This window comes from Macrosteles quadrilineatus, unplaced genomic scaffold, assembly GCF_028750875.1.
Source record: "Macrosteles quadrilineatus isolate MER2022 unplaced genomic scaffold, UCM_ALF_1.0 Scaffold_8__2_contigs__length_117827958, whole genome shotgun sequence".
NCBI lineage: Eukaryota > Metazoa > Arthropoda > Insecta > Hemiptera > Cicadellidae > Macrosteles > Macrosteles quadrilineatus.
Genome location: NW_026542601.1, coordinates 98,931,428 through 98,945,619, shown reverse-complemented (window position 1 = coordinate 98,945,619; position 14,192 = coordinate 98,931,428). Strand labels below are relative to the sequence as shown.

At 35.3% G+C, this 14,192-nt stretch overlaps 1 protein-coding gene across 3 annotated transcripts in view; it reads right to left on the bottom strand.

Moving 5' to 3' along the window:
* LOC129000000 (uncharacterized) overlaps window positions 1-13,679 on the bottom strand; it is a 50,617-nt gene extending 36,938 nt beyond the window's left edge. For 2 of the 3 annotated variants that reach the window (XM_054426833.1, XM_054426836.1), the window contains exons 1-2: window positions 8,499-8,686; window positions 6,944-7,181 (exon numbers count right to left, since the gene is read on the bottom strand). In XM_054426833.1, coding sequence (XP_054282808.1) covers window positions 6,944-7,181; window positions 8,499-8,645 — 385 coding nt within the window. In that variant the 5' untranslated portion in view covers window positions 8,646-8,686. Of the gene's footprint in view, window positions 1-6,943; window positions 7,182-8,498; window positions 8,687-13,493 lie in introns of those variants that run through there. The other variant, XM_054426835.1, reaches the window with a different exon arrangement.
* Between the last annotated feature and the right edge of the window lie 513 nt (window positions 13,680-14,192).

The following is a 14,192-nucleotide window of genomic DNA, read 5'->3' as shown; positions in this document are numbered from 1 at the left end:
GTAAAGAACCGTTCGACTATGGGAAATAAAACTGACAGCACATTTATACGTCAATGCTGAATTTGCTTATATTTTGAAACCTCAACGAAATACGCAGCGCTGTAAATTAATGATTACTATAGTTTAAGCCACATTTAACCTGGTAATACTTACAAGATTATTAATTGTTGAGGCGGTTTCATGTCCAATGTAATTTAAAATTATCAAAAACGAATGGAAAAAATCTAACATTCTTTTAGCGTTGATTATTATTTTCGACGATGGCAATTGCGTCTAAATGCTCAAAGGAAAATAAATTTCTTATTCACATTTTATGCGTAAATTGTTAGCATTTCTCTGTGTATGTTTATTGCAATCTCGAGTTTCGTATTCACCAACTGTTATTACTGAGAATTATGGAGCGATTTAAATTATCAATCATCGGAGTCCATAAAAAGATATAATTAAAAGCACAACGATTATGCCTCATCGCAGAAGTAAAATCGTTGTCCGACCAAACCGTCTGAGAAACAGATATAGCTCTCGCCTAAAATCGGGGGCAGTGACCTATGACGTAGCGACGCCTCCTCAACAACTGACCACCGCTTATCAAACTGGCTTGGCTACTTTGTATGCCTCTGTCTCTCTCTATCGCAACAAAGTTATTTCGCTACTACGTGTTGCGAAAACATAGCATTGTGTTTCAAAGAATTCATTTGCTAGTCTCGGTAAAGAATGTAATATAGTTTAAAAATAGGAGCTCATCAAGTCCTTTTTGAAAAATTTAGTAACTAAAATGTCGATTTACGTAATGTGATAATGAAACTACTTTATTTGCAAGCAATTTCAGTTGTATATAATAGTTTATTCGACATAACTCAAAAAATGAGAGTATGCTTTCAGATGCTAAGGTATGCAATCTTATTGGACGAATAAATTCCTCTCTAACTCAAGATTTTAGATTTTAATTTCTTTAAGTTAATTGACAATTTTATTTGTGAAAATATTCTGATACTATTGGAAAATCAATCTTGGACTTAAGAACAGTTTTATTTTATTGAAAAATAATTGAACGTTACTCATGTATGCAAACATCCGTTATCGCTGCAGTTAGAGGAAAACTAAAACGTGTAGGTACGTATAGTGCAACAAACCATCATTTTAAAGATTGAAACTGGAAGGACACGAGTAGAGGAATGCACGACGTCCGATGAAATGATCATAAATTTTGCGTTTCTTTTGACCAATCATTTTGAAGTATGACTAAAATAGTCAACATAAATATTACATATAGACTACGGTTTACAGACGCGTCTCCACAGCAGTTGGCAAGTATTTGAGCATAATTCGTCGACACTTGTGCCAAATTGTGCACGCTAAGTGCAACCGGCTTGTGGTGATGCAACCTACTTGACCTTGCGAAGCGAGCTCTGCAATTCACTACCTACTTTGTTGCTATCTTGTTCTCTTTATCGCGTAACTGTCGCGTTAAATCCACACTTTACTGGCTCTGGGGACACGAGTTACTGGGAATGAGCAAATATAATCACAACATATTCTTAGACTGAGTGGATTTAAAATGTCATATGTGAAGTTCAGAATACAATAAGATATGGTATTGTAAGTATTTTAGGGAGTTTATGGCATGAATTGATCAAACCTATGTAGGAAACTGATTTCACATCCTACAAGGGTTGTAGGGGACTTGGGCATAAATGTTCTCTTCACAAAGTTGTCCTACATGTTGTAACTTTTTTGTGCACCTCTATGTTATTTTATACACAAATCTGGCTCGGTCTCCGAGGTGAACAACTACAGACCGATCGCTTTCCAGTCAGCGATTTTGAAGGTCTTCGAGAAGCTAATTCTGTCAGGAGTCTTCCCACTACTTGTTCTATCTTGCCGCATGACTTCTCACCGGGTAGATCTTCCATGACAAACTTGATCCGCTTCAATCCGCCATAGTATCATAATCTTCGTTCTCCAATCACATGCAGGTTGACACAATATTCCTTCACTTTTTAAATGCCTTTGACAGGAGCATCCCCTCACCTGCTTGTCAAACTGTCGGCTCACGGGATGGATCCACGGCCCATTTGTTGACTTAATTTCATTTTACCTCTGTGGTTGGAAACTGATGGCGAAGTTTGCTTCCTGTACCTCAAGATTGATCTCTGCTACATCGGGTGTCCCCAGGGCTCACATCTCGATCATGTCCTATTTAATATCTTCATTAACAACAACATTAGCCATCCATATCAAGCACTTCTTGTTCGTACACCAAGCTGTATTCAGAAAGCTCCAGGATAGTCTTTCAACTGTGGAGAGATGATGTGTCAAGAACTGTATGTCTCTGAACACTTCAAAATGCTCCTCAAGACTTCACAAGACCTTGGCTCCTGTAGTATTCTACAACTACAGCTTAGATGGGCGCAACCTCGCCAGAGTCTACGATATTAAGAACCTATGTGTAATGTGCACTGCTTCTTTGAGCTCAGAAAATCACGTTCTTTATACTATGATATATTTATACTTTATCATTTGATTTTGACAGTAACTGGTTATGTGTTCCCAAACTAAAATGAAGTCGACCTACATAAAACCATGGTTTTTATCCCCAATTTGTGTACCATTTTTGGGTCAACTGTGATTTGTGAAAGGGATAAATATTATTAAATTTTCTACAAAAGCAAAACATTACGGGTTGTTAGTATCGGGTGGATACTACCATAGACGTTTGGTCGAACTAGACTCCGAATGAAGATGAACCTTCGGGATCTAAATTGATATCGGATCAACAATATTAGGATTGCTTAAGGTAAGCCCTTACAATATCTATAAAAAAGTCAAATGATAAATTTTCCATTTGGATTTGAACAATATAAAAACTTGTTCTCCATAAACAACATAGAAACTCTTAAGGGTTCCTATTCGATTTTACAACACACCATCGTTACTTAAATCGTACTTATCTGACCTTTCGACAATAATACATCAGCTTAAAAAAATAATACTGTACTAGAGATTACGGATTGCTGTAGAATGTAGCGGTCACTTACAAATCAGTAAGTTGAAAGTTCAAACCTGAAATTGTATTAAAATGTTAAATTGTTTCAAAGGGAACCCAGCTGTGCTTGATTATTGGGCATGCATAGTCAATGCCAGGTTAGTAGCCATGGATAAACAGAGATCGGTTTTAGTCAGTAACAAACCTACTGCTACATTCTACACACATCATTTGGCCATATTTATTATCTATCTATACTTATTTAATACGCAAGCAGGATTTTTGTGACAATTACTCCTCCGAAACTACTGAACCGATTGACATGTTTTTGGTGTCATTGGATAGAGCGTAACGTGAAGTTGTGCAGGAAACTTTCTTTTTAGGGAAATAATTATACAGTGAGGCCGTGGGGCCCTTTAAGGTGTTGTATTTCTCCATAAGATTAACATGGGAAACAAAAGTTTTTATACAACTCCAGCTGTTGTCAGAAATTAAAAGTGAGAAGAAGAACATATGTTGTAAACAGTCAATAAGTTGGCTAATTTAACAGTTTGCTACAAACATTTAATGACTGGGTTGAAACGAAATATTTACTATCTGAATTTGGGTTGGCGTAAATATTACAATGGAAAGAAGCGAGAGAGCCTGGATAAATTGATATACTAAAAGAAAACTGAATGAACACTGTGCTGCATTTCTTAGTAATCATTGAAAGAGCCGATTTGCAAACTATGGAAACAGGAAAGTCATTAAACACTACCAAGGAGAAGAAATAGAAAAAATGGATTTTTAAAGAATTTATAATCGTTTTTATGGACAACCTAATGCGGCTATGAGTAAGGCTATTGGTAGAAAACACTAAAAAACAAGATCAGCTGTTGCAAAATGATAAGATGTTTACAAGAAATGTTGATTATATCGATCTGTTCTGTACATCTTGAGTATTCCCATAATCTTTGAGTCGAATCTTTTAAAGTCATCAGAAATGGTGACTGATATTCGGTTTAAATGACGCCTGTAATACTTAGCAATTGCTCGAATTCGAGCAACAGGGACACTAGTTTAGATTAATACACATATTGTATCCCTGTCTCAATTCAATGATAATAATGTTATAAGTTGTAACGTTGCAGAGAATATGTAAAAAATAATTTTGTTACTCATAAAATGTATTTAAATAGCACAGTCTCATAAATTAAAAACACACATGTTCAGAATAACCTCGCACATCTCATAAAAGCAGCTTATTTGAAGGAAACAGCCGGCTACAAATCAATCAAAGTCGCATCCACCTTTATAGTTAAACTTAATGTCGGCGGCTGACTTAGTTTTACGAGTCCTTGAGTCTGGCCTTTTCCAGCAGAGCCACAGTCGCAGTTATTGGACACTTAAGTGTCGGTGGGGAGATATTGATACTGAGACCCTAAACATACTCCCTTGCAGTTTTATCACCCTTATGAATCAGCCAGAGAGAATTTGATGTGTTTCTGGAAGTTCAGTGGGTATTTTTCTGTTTACTATTTATTTGGTATTGTTTACCCAGCTAAAAACTAAAAATAAAGATCGAATGAAAAATATTGCCTGGTTGCGAATCACGAAGTCTACACCAGAACAGAATTCATTCATAGATTCAATAGTCATTTGTCTACAGTCACCTGACAAGATGGGCTTCCTTGCACCGATTATAGTACATAAAATTGCTAATGCTGCGGCAAGAGAAAATGAGTGCGTAAAAAGTAGGTAAATGTAGCAATTAGCTACTTTGGGTGCTATAATCAGTGCAAGGAAGCCCACTTTGTCAGGTAACTGTAGGAAAACAGCTTTACTGTTGAGAAAAAAGGTAAATCAACGCCCATAAAAGAATACCAACAACGGTTGACATAATTTTTAAATGGCGGACATGAAACATGCCTGAAAAAGGGATTCAGAATTCACAGCAGAACGTGAGGTCTACTTCAACCGTTCAATGGCAATGCCTTAGAGTTTACAAAGCAAATAAAAGCTTTGCTCTATTCAAAGTCAATGCTTATACTGGACAAATATGGTTGCCTGGAAGGTCAGTGATATGACATGCCTCCTCCATGAACTATACAAGTTACTAGTATCTTATCCCGTGTTTCGCAACTAGAAATAAACAACTGGCAAATCTGTATATAGTCCTTTAAGGCTATTTCAAAACAGCCTTGGTTTTTATTTATAACGTAAATTTCTTCAGAATAGTTGCTTTGTTATGTCAACCAGCTTTAAACAAAAAAGCATTAACAATTTCAGTTATTATTTTTGCCAACACACGCATATTAACCCAATACTTACTACCCACGACTCATTTTCTAACTTAAGAAGCATAAGGAAGTATTATTTTTTTTAATAAGGATTTGAATTTCCTTCGTTTCTGCAGTGTTTTTAGCTCCATAGATATCAAGAGTTTTAATAAAGCCACATAAATAGTGTATCTACACAATAGGTTTTATAATTTTAGTCTTAGAAATTAACATAAAAACGTCTAATGCATCAAATATTAAATTTAAATAATCAAATAAAAAATTGTAGCCTGCGATTAGTCAGTGGTATAAGTCAGTAATGACATTCTAGGATGCTTAGATCGGTATCTCCAAATTATGTTACTCTGTAAATTCATTTATAACATTTGCACAGCAACAGCATCTATTGACAGTTGAGCATTTATTGTCGTAAATGCAATGCACCAATTTGATTTGTTAAAAAAAAGCTGTCTCGAAAACGGATGCATTTTGATAAGATATCCTATGTAATACATGTGATAAGATACGTATACGATAAGATATAAACTCTTTTGACCTTGTCGTAAAATGCACAACATACAACTATAATACATTTTATCTTTCTTCCTATTATGGGACTGAAACTTTTACAATAGTATTTCATTTTGTTGTTGTTGAAATGTGAAATAATTTCCTTTTATTACATGTAGCTATGATGTAGCGAAAAAAAACGTAGGGCACCGACAAGTTTACTGCAAAAGTTTTTATACATTAAGATATTCAACATAACTTTTGAAATACTGCACACAGGCGCCTAGAGTGTTGTGTAGTACATGGTAGTACTATAACATTTGTAACAAAATACAGGTCCTTTAAAAAAGCTAGATACTTTATATATTTGCGTGATGCATGTTTACACGAATAGTAAGAGGAAAGACCAACTAGGTTAAAATAGGAAGAGGTTACTACAATATGTTATAGTTTACTAGAACTAAAATTGAATGTCTGTCTATTAATATTACCCTGAGATAATGGCAATTGCGTTTACAGTGTTTCTCTTTTTGTTTGCAACGCCAAAGTTGCAACAAAGGACAGTAAAACTCACTGATTTGAAACGTTTCCAAATTAGCACATGATAAAATCAACGCGGATTACTGATAAGTTTTTTTATTACTGAGTCAATTAAACTCTTGAACAACAATCACTTGTTATCTTTATTCGCTAAATCAATTTAATTTACAACATAGTACATTTTTTCAAAAAAATTATTTCTAGTGAGTGATACAACAAATTAATTAAGTTATTTAGTCAAACACAAAAACATTAATAAAAATAACGTTATGCATGATAACTGAGGCTTAATATGAACTAAAATAAAAAATGTTGTATGAAACACAGCCGAGCTGTTTTACTTCTACGAGAAATGCTCAATGTACATATTTTGCTCTACATTTCGAAAAGTAATTTTCGTGCTAGTAGTTCCACGAGTTTAATTGTTATGATTTGTTACTTGTAATTTATGAATAGGCAAACAAAATCTACTAATACATTTATTTAGCTTCGAGACTTTTTAATAGATTTATTTGTCCTCCAAAGAAGAACATAGCAATAGGACATATGAAAATTTATTTCAGAATGAAAAAATAAAAGGGTAATAAGAGACAACGACGGTTTACAACATTAGAAAGAGCACCCCAATCACAAAAAATGCTCTTACCGTCATGGAAAGGCCTTGGAGGTGGAGTGAGCCGGGGTTGCTGACGTGGTGGTGACGGAGGGGCGGACCCCGTGGCGGGGGAGGCACACGCAGAGTAGTTGGAGTCAAGGGAGTCATCAACATTAAGAGGAGACTCTGGTGGTGGAGTTAACACTCTCTCAGGCACTGGCAGACCTTTCTTGGCTAAATTGCTCACTACCTCTTCAGCACGGCGAATCCTTGTCTGCTTGGCCATAATCTAGAACACAACGTGGTTAGAAGACTGGTGGTGGAGTCAGCACCCTCTCAGGCACTGGCAGACCTTTCCTGGCTTAATTGCGCTCTACCTCTTCAGCACGGTGAATCCTAGTCTGCCTGGCCATCACTACAGAAAACATACTACTATAACATATACTAAAACATACTACTATAAGGTTATAGTAGTATGTTTTCTGTGCCATCACCTAGAACACAACGTGGTTAGAAGACTGGTGGTGGAGTCAGCACCCTCTCAGGCACTGGCAGACCTTTTCCGGCTAAATGATGTGAATTTCACAATTTTGATAAGCCGAACCTTAACTTTGAGGAAGACTTGACAAATACTCATAATAAAGGTTATAATAATATTGTACACTGTGCTTTTAAGTTTTATATTTAAATAATCTTTTTTTCCCTAGGCGTACCTATATAATTATCTTTTGATGTTAAAGGTATTTTTTCACGTTTTGTTTTTTAACACCACAGGCAAAATTTTTTTCTGTGATTTTACTTTAAATATAAGATTTAATAATCCTACTTTCAAAAAATTTATTGAAATTAGGCAATATTCCTTTTACTTTTTTCATTACTAGCCACTCGCCGGTCCATGTGTTTATAAGCGACGAGTGGTAGTTGTATTTTTTTAAAATTCAACAATAAAACTACAAAACGAAAAAACAACTTTAAGCATAAAAAATGAAAGTAAATGTGTGATTTGCTCATTAGAAAACTGCAGTTAAAAAACTATTGTACATATTATTTTTTGATTATAGTCAAATTTAAATATGCATAACTAGTCCAAACCTTGAAAAGTAGTAAGTTTTTAATCTATCAATTTTGTAAAAACATTTTTATTCCAGCCTATTCTCAATGACCAGCGCTATAGTTAATGGTGCCAATTGTAATAAATACAATTTGAACACCAAACGTCAGAAAATCTTTGATGAAAAATGCTACAGCAATTATATGAACTATTCAAAATATTTTATTGAAATATATTACATTATTAAATTACTGCGTTACTACATTACTTTACTATTTCTAAAGAACGGGTTACGATAATGTGCGGTTACATTTGATTTTAGTCTAATCTTAGATATTGTATAGAAGTGAATTCATCTGATTATACTACCGGCAAATCAAAAATAAACAATTCTACAAAGAAATTATTTTGATTCCGTTTACACGTTTATGACTTAGGCCTAAGTCAAATTTAAGTACTCGCATTTTATAACGAAAGTTTCATCAACTGATTCGTCTATCATTAAAGATCAATAGTTTATTTTACATACTTAGTGTTTGAGTAAACCACACTAACCTGCTGTCTTTCTGCCGTACGACTGCATTTGTCACAAATGCACTTTTTCCACTTGCAAAACAGTTTATGGTCCTTGATGGGAACCTGGATCCCATGGTTGCGGCAGCGGGCGCAGTTAGGCTTGGTTCTAGACACGCGTCCACTCATATCTAGGTCCCCACTACTGATAACAGAACCGAAGTGCACTGGCGCAGTGGCGCACTGGCGAGCAACAAACGCATCAGTGCAGCGGTGGTGCAGTCTGCGACGGTGGAGCGCCGGGTGGACGTTTCGCGAACTAAATCTGTTTACGACTCGACGAGACAGCTCGTAAACTCTAAACTGTTGCTTTGATAGAGTTGATCGTTAGTCACGTGACTGAGTGCATGCCCTGTGACGTCACGATGCAAGTACACCGCCGCCGCGTCAGACGTTCCCGACAGACTAGCAGCGATTCGCACCAAAAGTGACGGTGACCGCGTGGGATCGTTTGGCCTTGACACCGGGCGGGTTATACGTTTTGGTTCTGAGTACCAGGGGACCGAGCATTGCTCGTGGTGTTTAATTTGTAGGAGACGTTAATAAATATAGGCCTAATATATATGTACAATGTCCATGATATTATAAAATACAGTCTAAAATATGTATGAAATAAATTATGCCACATTTTTTATCGTGCTCACGTATTGCGCGACATTCTGTGCACGGCCCTGTCATCTCAAGTCATTGAAAATCATTTTATAGCCGAAATAAACTCGCATCATTGACACAGTAAAAATATCCAAAATAAAAATTCTCCATAAAAATCATTAGAGTATTGTCATTTTTTATACCTAGGCCATAGTATAAGAATTAGAATTAATGTTATACAGAATGTCCCGTAACTCTCTGGACATAGAGGTACTCTCTAACTATATGCAACTCTCTGGTATATAGTGTTATTGCTTAGGTTTATAGGAACATGGGTGCCTAGTTTTCCGTCTGTCTGTATTTATGTGTGTTTTTTTTTTTAAGTAATAACTCCTAAACGGTTTGATGTACCGTTGACGGTTTGATGGTACAGCGTTGAGATTTTGCATAAATATTTATCTTGTTTTGTTTAAAATTATACAAAAAAATAATTTACCGTTTTAAAATGGCAGCCATTTAAAATATTTGATGAGAAATTTTATTTCACGAAAACCGTTAACGAACAAATTGCTAGAGACCAACAAGTTTGTAAATTTTATGTAGTTTTCAATGATACCTTATTTGTTAAGAATGAATAAATATTAAAAGAGAAATGTCTAGTTTTCTAAATGCATTTCCACTTTTATCCATTTAAACAATGCTAATAGCCCTTTTACGTTGTTTAGCATTGTTTAAAGGAGAAAAGTTTTTAAAGTTTAGAAAAAAAGACATTCCTCTGTTATTATTTATCCATTCTAAACAAATAAGGTATCATTAAAACTACATAAAATTTACTAACTTTTTTGGCTCATGCAATTGCTTGGGTTGTTTAACATTTTGTTCAAAGTGTGAAACTTTAAACTTAACACGTTTAAACAGTTCAACTTTTTTGGTTTGTCTGTAACATTTAATAATCTGAATATCTTTATGTAAGTATAGGGTGTCCCATAAGTAAAGTGCCAAACTCTGGGAATAGGTTCTATGGGTCAAAATAAAGAGAAAATCAAGAATAAAGTTTTTTTCAAAAACGCTTCGTTTACCAGATATCCGCCATTTTGTATTTTTTACTAAATAATTTATATCTTCTGATTTTTTCAACCGATCCTTATAAAACTCGGTAAGTATGTTTAGATAAAAGAGACATACTGTAGAAAAAAAATTCAACTTGGTCCAATTTAAAATTTCAAAATGGCGGCCATTTTGAACATTTAATCTAAAATTACGGGAAAACGGTAAAAAATACAAAAATGTACTAAGAACACTTTTTTTTATAAAATTTTATTTCCAATCTATCAACACCAAAAACATGAAAATCGAACAAAAAATAACCGAGATACATTAAAATGTGTGTTAAGAGGCAGCAAAAAATCCATTTGTTGTAAATAGCCCCAATCAGCTGAACAGCTGATTGAAAAACATGTGTTTGTTGAGTTGCATTGTTGCATTGTTGTTATTATTGTTCTGTTTACTTTAAACATCATCATTGTGATCAGGTTAGGTTGATATTTTCTAAGTTTATTTAAATGCCGAACCATAGCTATTCTAATGTCGAGCTAGCTGATATTCATTTTTTTTACGGCTTAGGTAATGGGAATTCGCGTGAGGCATGCCGCCTTTACGCAGAAACGTTCCCCAACCGACGAATTCCGTGTAGGAAAGTGTTTGTAAATGTTCACAGGAATTTGAGGGAACGAGGAACACTAAAATTCACTGAGAAGACCGGACGGGCTGTTTCTGTAGATACATTAAATAATCAAGAAAGAGTTTTGACGGCCGTGGAAGAAGACCCAAGTACTAGTGTTAGAAGAATATCGCTTGAACATGGTATTTCAAAAAGTTCTGTGTGGCGGATTCTACATAATCAGCAGTTGTATCCTTACCATATCCAAAGGGTGCAATGCCTAACCGATAGGGACTTTCCACCCCGTATTAACTTATGTCAATGGTTCTTGCAACAGATCGCATTACTTCCTCTGTTTCTCTCCAACATTTTATTTACCGATGAGGCTGGGTTCTCGAGAGAAGGAATTTTTAATTTTCATAATAATCACTTCTGGGCCGATGAAAATCCCCATGAGATATCACAAAGAAGGCATCAAGTGCGCTTTTCTCTCAATGTTTGGATAGGCATTGTTGGGGACTATCTTATAGGGCCATGGTTTTTACCCAACCGACTTAATGGTGTGTCTTACTTAAACTTTTTAACACAAGATCTTCCCGGATTGCTAGAAAACTTACCCCTTCATTTGAGAAACAATATGTGGTTTATGCAAGACGGTGCGCCACCACACTTTTCATTGGATGTAAGGCGACATTTAAATCAAGTGTTTGGAAATAAATGGATAGGGCGTGGGGGGCCCATCCCATGGCCTGCCAGGTCTCCTGACCTTAATCCCCTGGACTTTTTTGTATGGGGCTATTTAAAATCTTTGGTTTACCATACCCCTGTTGACAGTATTGAGGACTTAAGGGAACGAATTGTAGCAGGTTGTGAAGTGATAAGACAAAAGCCTGGGGTATTTGAAAGAGTGAGGGAGTCGATGAGAAAGAGGATGGTTTGTGTCGTAGAAATGAATGGAGGACACATGGAACATTTGTTGTAGTTGATAACTTTCAAAAAAGCTATCATTTGTTAAGATTTGATTTTGTATTTAATTAGTTTCCTCATTTTTTATGTTGTCACTCAATAAATGGTTTCAATGTATCTCGGTTATTGTTTTGTTAATTTTAGATTACAAGTTTAAAATGGCCACCATTTTCAGATTTTAAATTGGACCAAGTTTAATTTTTTTCTACAGTAGGTCTCTTTTATCGAGTTTTATACAGGTCGGTTGAAAAAATATGAATTATACCAATTACAATTATTTTCTAAAAACAGCTGATCTGGTGATTGGGGCTATTTACAACAAATGGATTTTTTGCTGCCTCTTAACACACATTTTAATGTATCTCGGTTATTTTTTGTTCGATTTTCATGTTTTTGGTGTTGATAGATTGGAAATAAAATTTTATAAAAAAAAGTGTTCTTAGTACAATTTTGTATTTTTTACCGTTTTCCCGTAATTTTAGATTAAATGTTCAAAATGGCCGCCATTTTGAAATTTTAAATTGGACCAAGTTGAATTTTTTTTCTACAGTAGGTCTCTTTTATCTAAACATACTTACCGAGTTTTATAAGGATCGGTTGAAAAAATCAGAAGATATAAATTATTTAGTAAAAAATACAAAATGGCGGATATCTGGTAAACGAAGCGTTTTTGAAAAAAACTTTATTCTTGATTTTCTCTTTATTTTGACCCATAGAACCTATTCCCAGAGTTTGGCACTTTACTTATGGGACACCCTGTACATACGAGTAATTTTACAGTATTTTCGTTGTAAATGTTAATAATTATTTATTATTTATAGAAAACTGTAACTATTAAAAACATGTTTAAGTAAACGTAGGTTTTACTCATTAGTAAATTAATTGCCGTTAAGAAAACAATTGTACACATTATTATTTGATTCTAGTCAAATTTAAATATGCATAACCAGCCAAAACCTTGAAAAGTAGTCAAGTTTTTAATCTATCAATTTTCCAGCCTATTCTCAATGACCAGCGCTATAGTAATGGCGCCAAAGTTCAAACGAAGTTTATTTAAATTCAACATTGTAATAAATGCAATTTGAAAACCAAACATCAGAAAATCATTTTGTGAAAAATGCTACAGCAATTATATTAACAATTTCTAATATTTTATTAAAATACATTACATTATTAAATTACTGCGTTACTACATTACTTAACTTCTAAAGAACAGGTTACGATATCGTGTGGTTACATTTGATTTTAGTCTTATCTTAGGACATATTGTATGCAAAGTGACTATATCTGATTATACTACCGGCAAATCAAATATACACATGTCTACAAAGAAATTATTTTGATTCCGTTTACACATTTATGACTTAAGTCAAATTTAAGTACTCACTTTTTATAAAGAAATTTAAATCAACTGATTTTACTATTATTAAATACGAGCTCACTTATGAAGTTAAACGGGGCAAAGCCCGCGGGTACAGCTAGTTAAATTATACAGCTGATCAAAATGTAAACAATTATGTTCTTCATAAGGATAACATGGGAACTTTAATAGCCACTGGGGCAGAGCCCAAGAGACTTTTTCAAAAATGTAAGGCCAGTTTGCAAATCTACGCGACATGCTCTTTCCAATGAGACGTCAATGGATAAAATCGGTTAAGAAATGGCGGAGGAGTTCAACCGACAAAGTTTCATGTAGCGTATTAATTATATAGATCAATAGTTTATTGTACAAACTTAGTGTATGAGTAAACCGCACTAACCTGCTGTCTTGTTGCCGTCTCCTTGCACTTGTTACACTTGCACTTTTTCCACTTGCAAAACAGTTTATGGTCCTTGATGGGAACCTGGATCCCGTGGTTGCGGCAGCGGGCGCAGTTAGGCTTGGTTCTAGACACGCGTCCACTCATATCTAGGTCGCCACTTACTGATAACAGAACCGAAGTGCACTGGCGCAGTGGCGCACTGGCGAGCAACAAACGCATCAGTGCAGCGGTGGTGCAGTCTGCGACGGTGGAGCGTCGGGTGGACGCTTCGCGAACTAAATCTGTTTACGGCTCGACGAGACAGCTCGTAAAATCTAAACTGTTACTTTGATAGAGTTCATCGTCAGTCACGTGACTGAGTGCATGCCTTGTGACGTCACGATGCAAGTACACCGCCGCCGCGTCCTCGGGACGTTCCCGTCAGACTAGCAGCGATTCGCACCAAAAGTGACGGTGACCGCGTGGGAACGTTTGGCCTTGAATCCGGATTATACGCTTTCGTTTTGATATTTTGTTCTTAAAAATTAGTACCAGGAGACCTATCATTGCTCGAGGTGTTAAATTTGTAGGCGACGCTAAAAAAGTAAACATATGCCTACATTATGTACAATGTCCATGATATTATATAATCTATTATATGTATGAAACAAGTTATAATACCTTTTTTATTGGTGCTATTTGCGCAACATTCGGTGC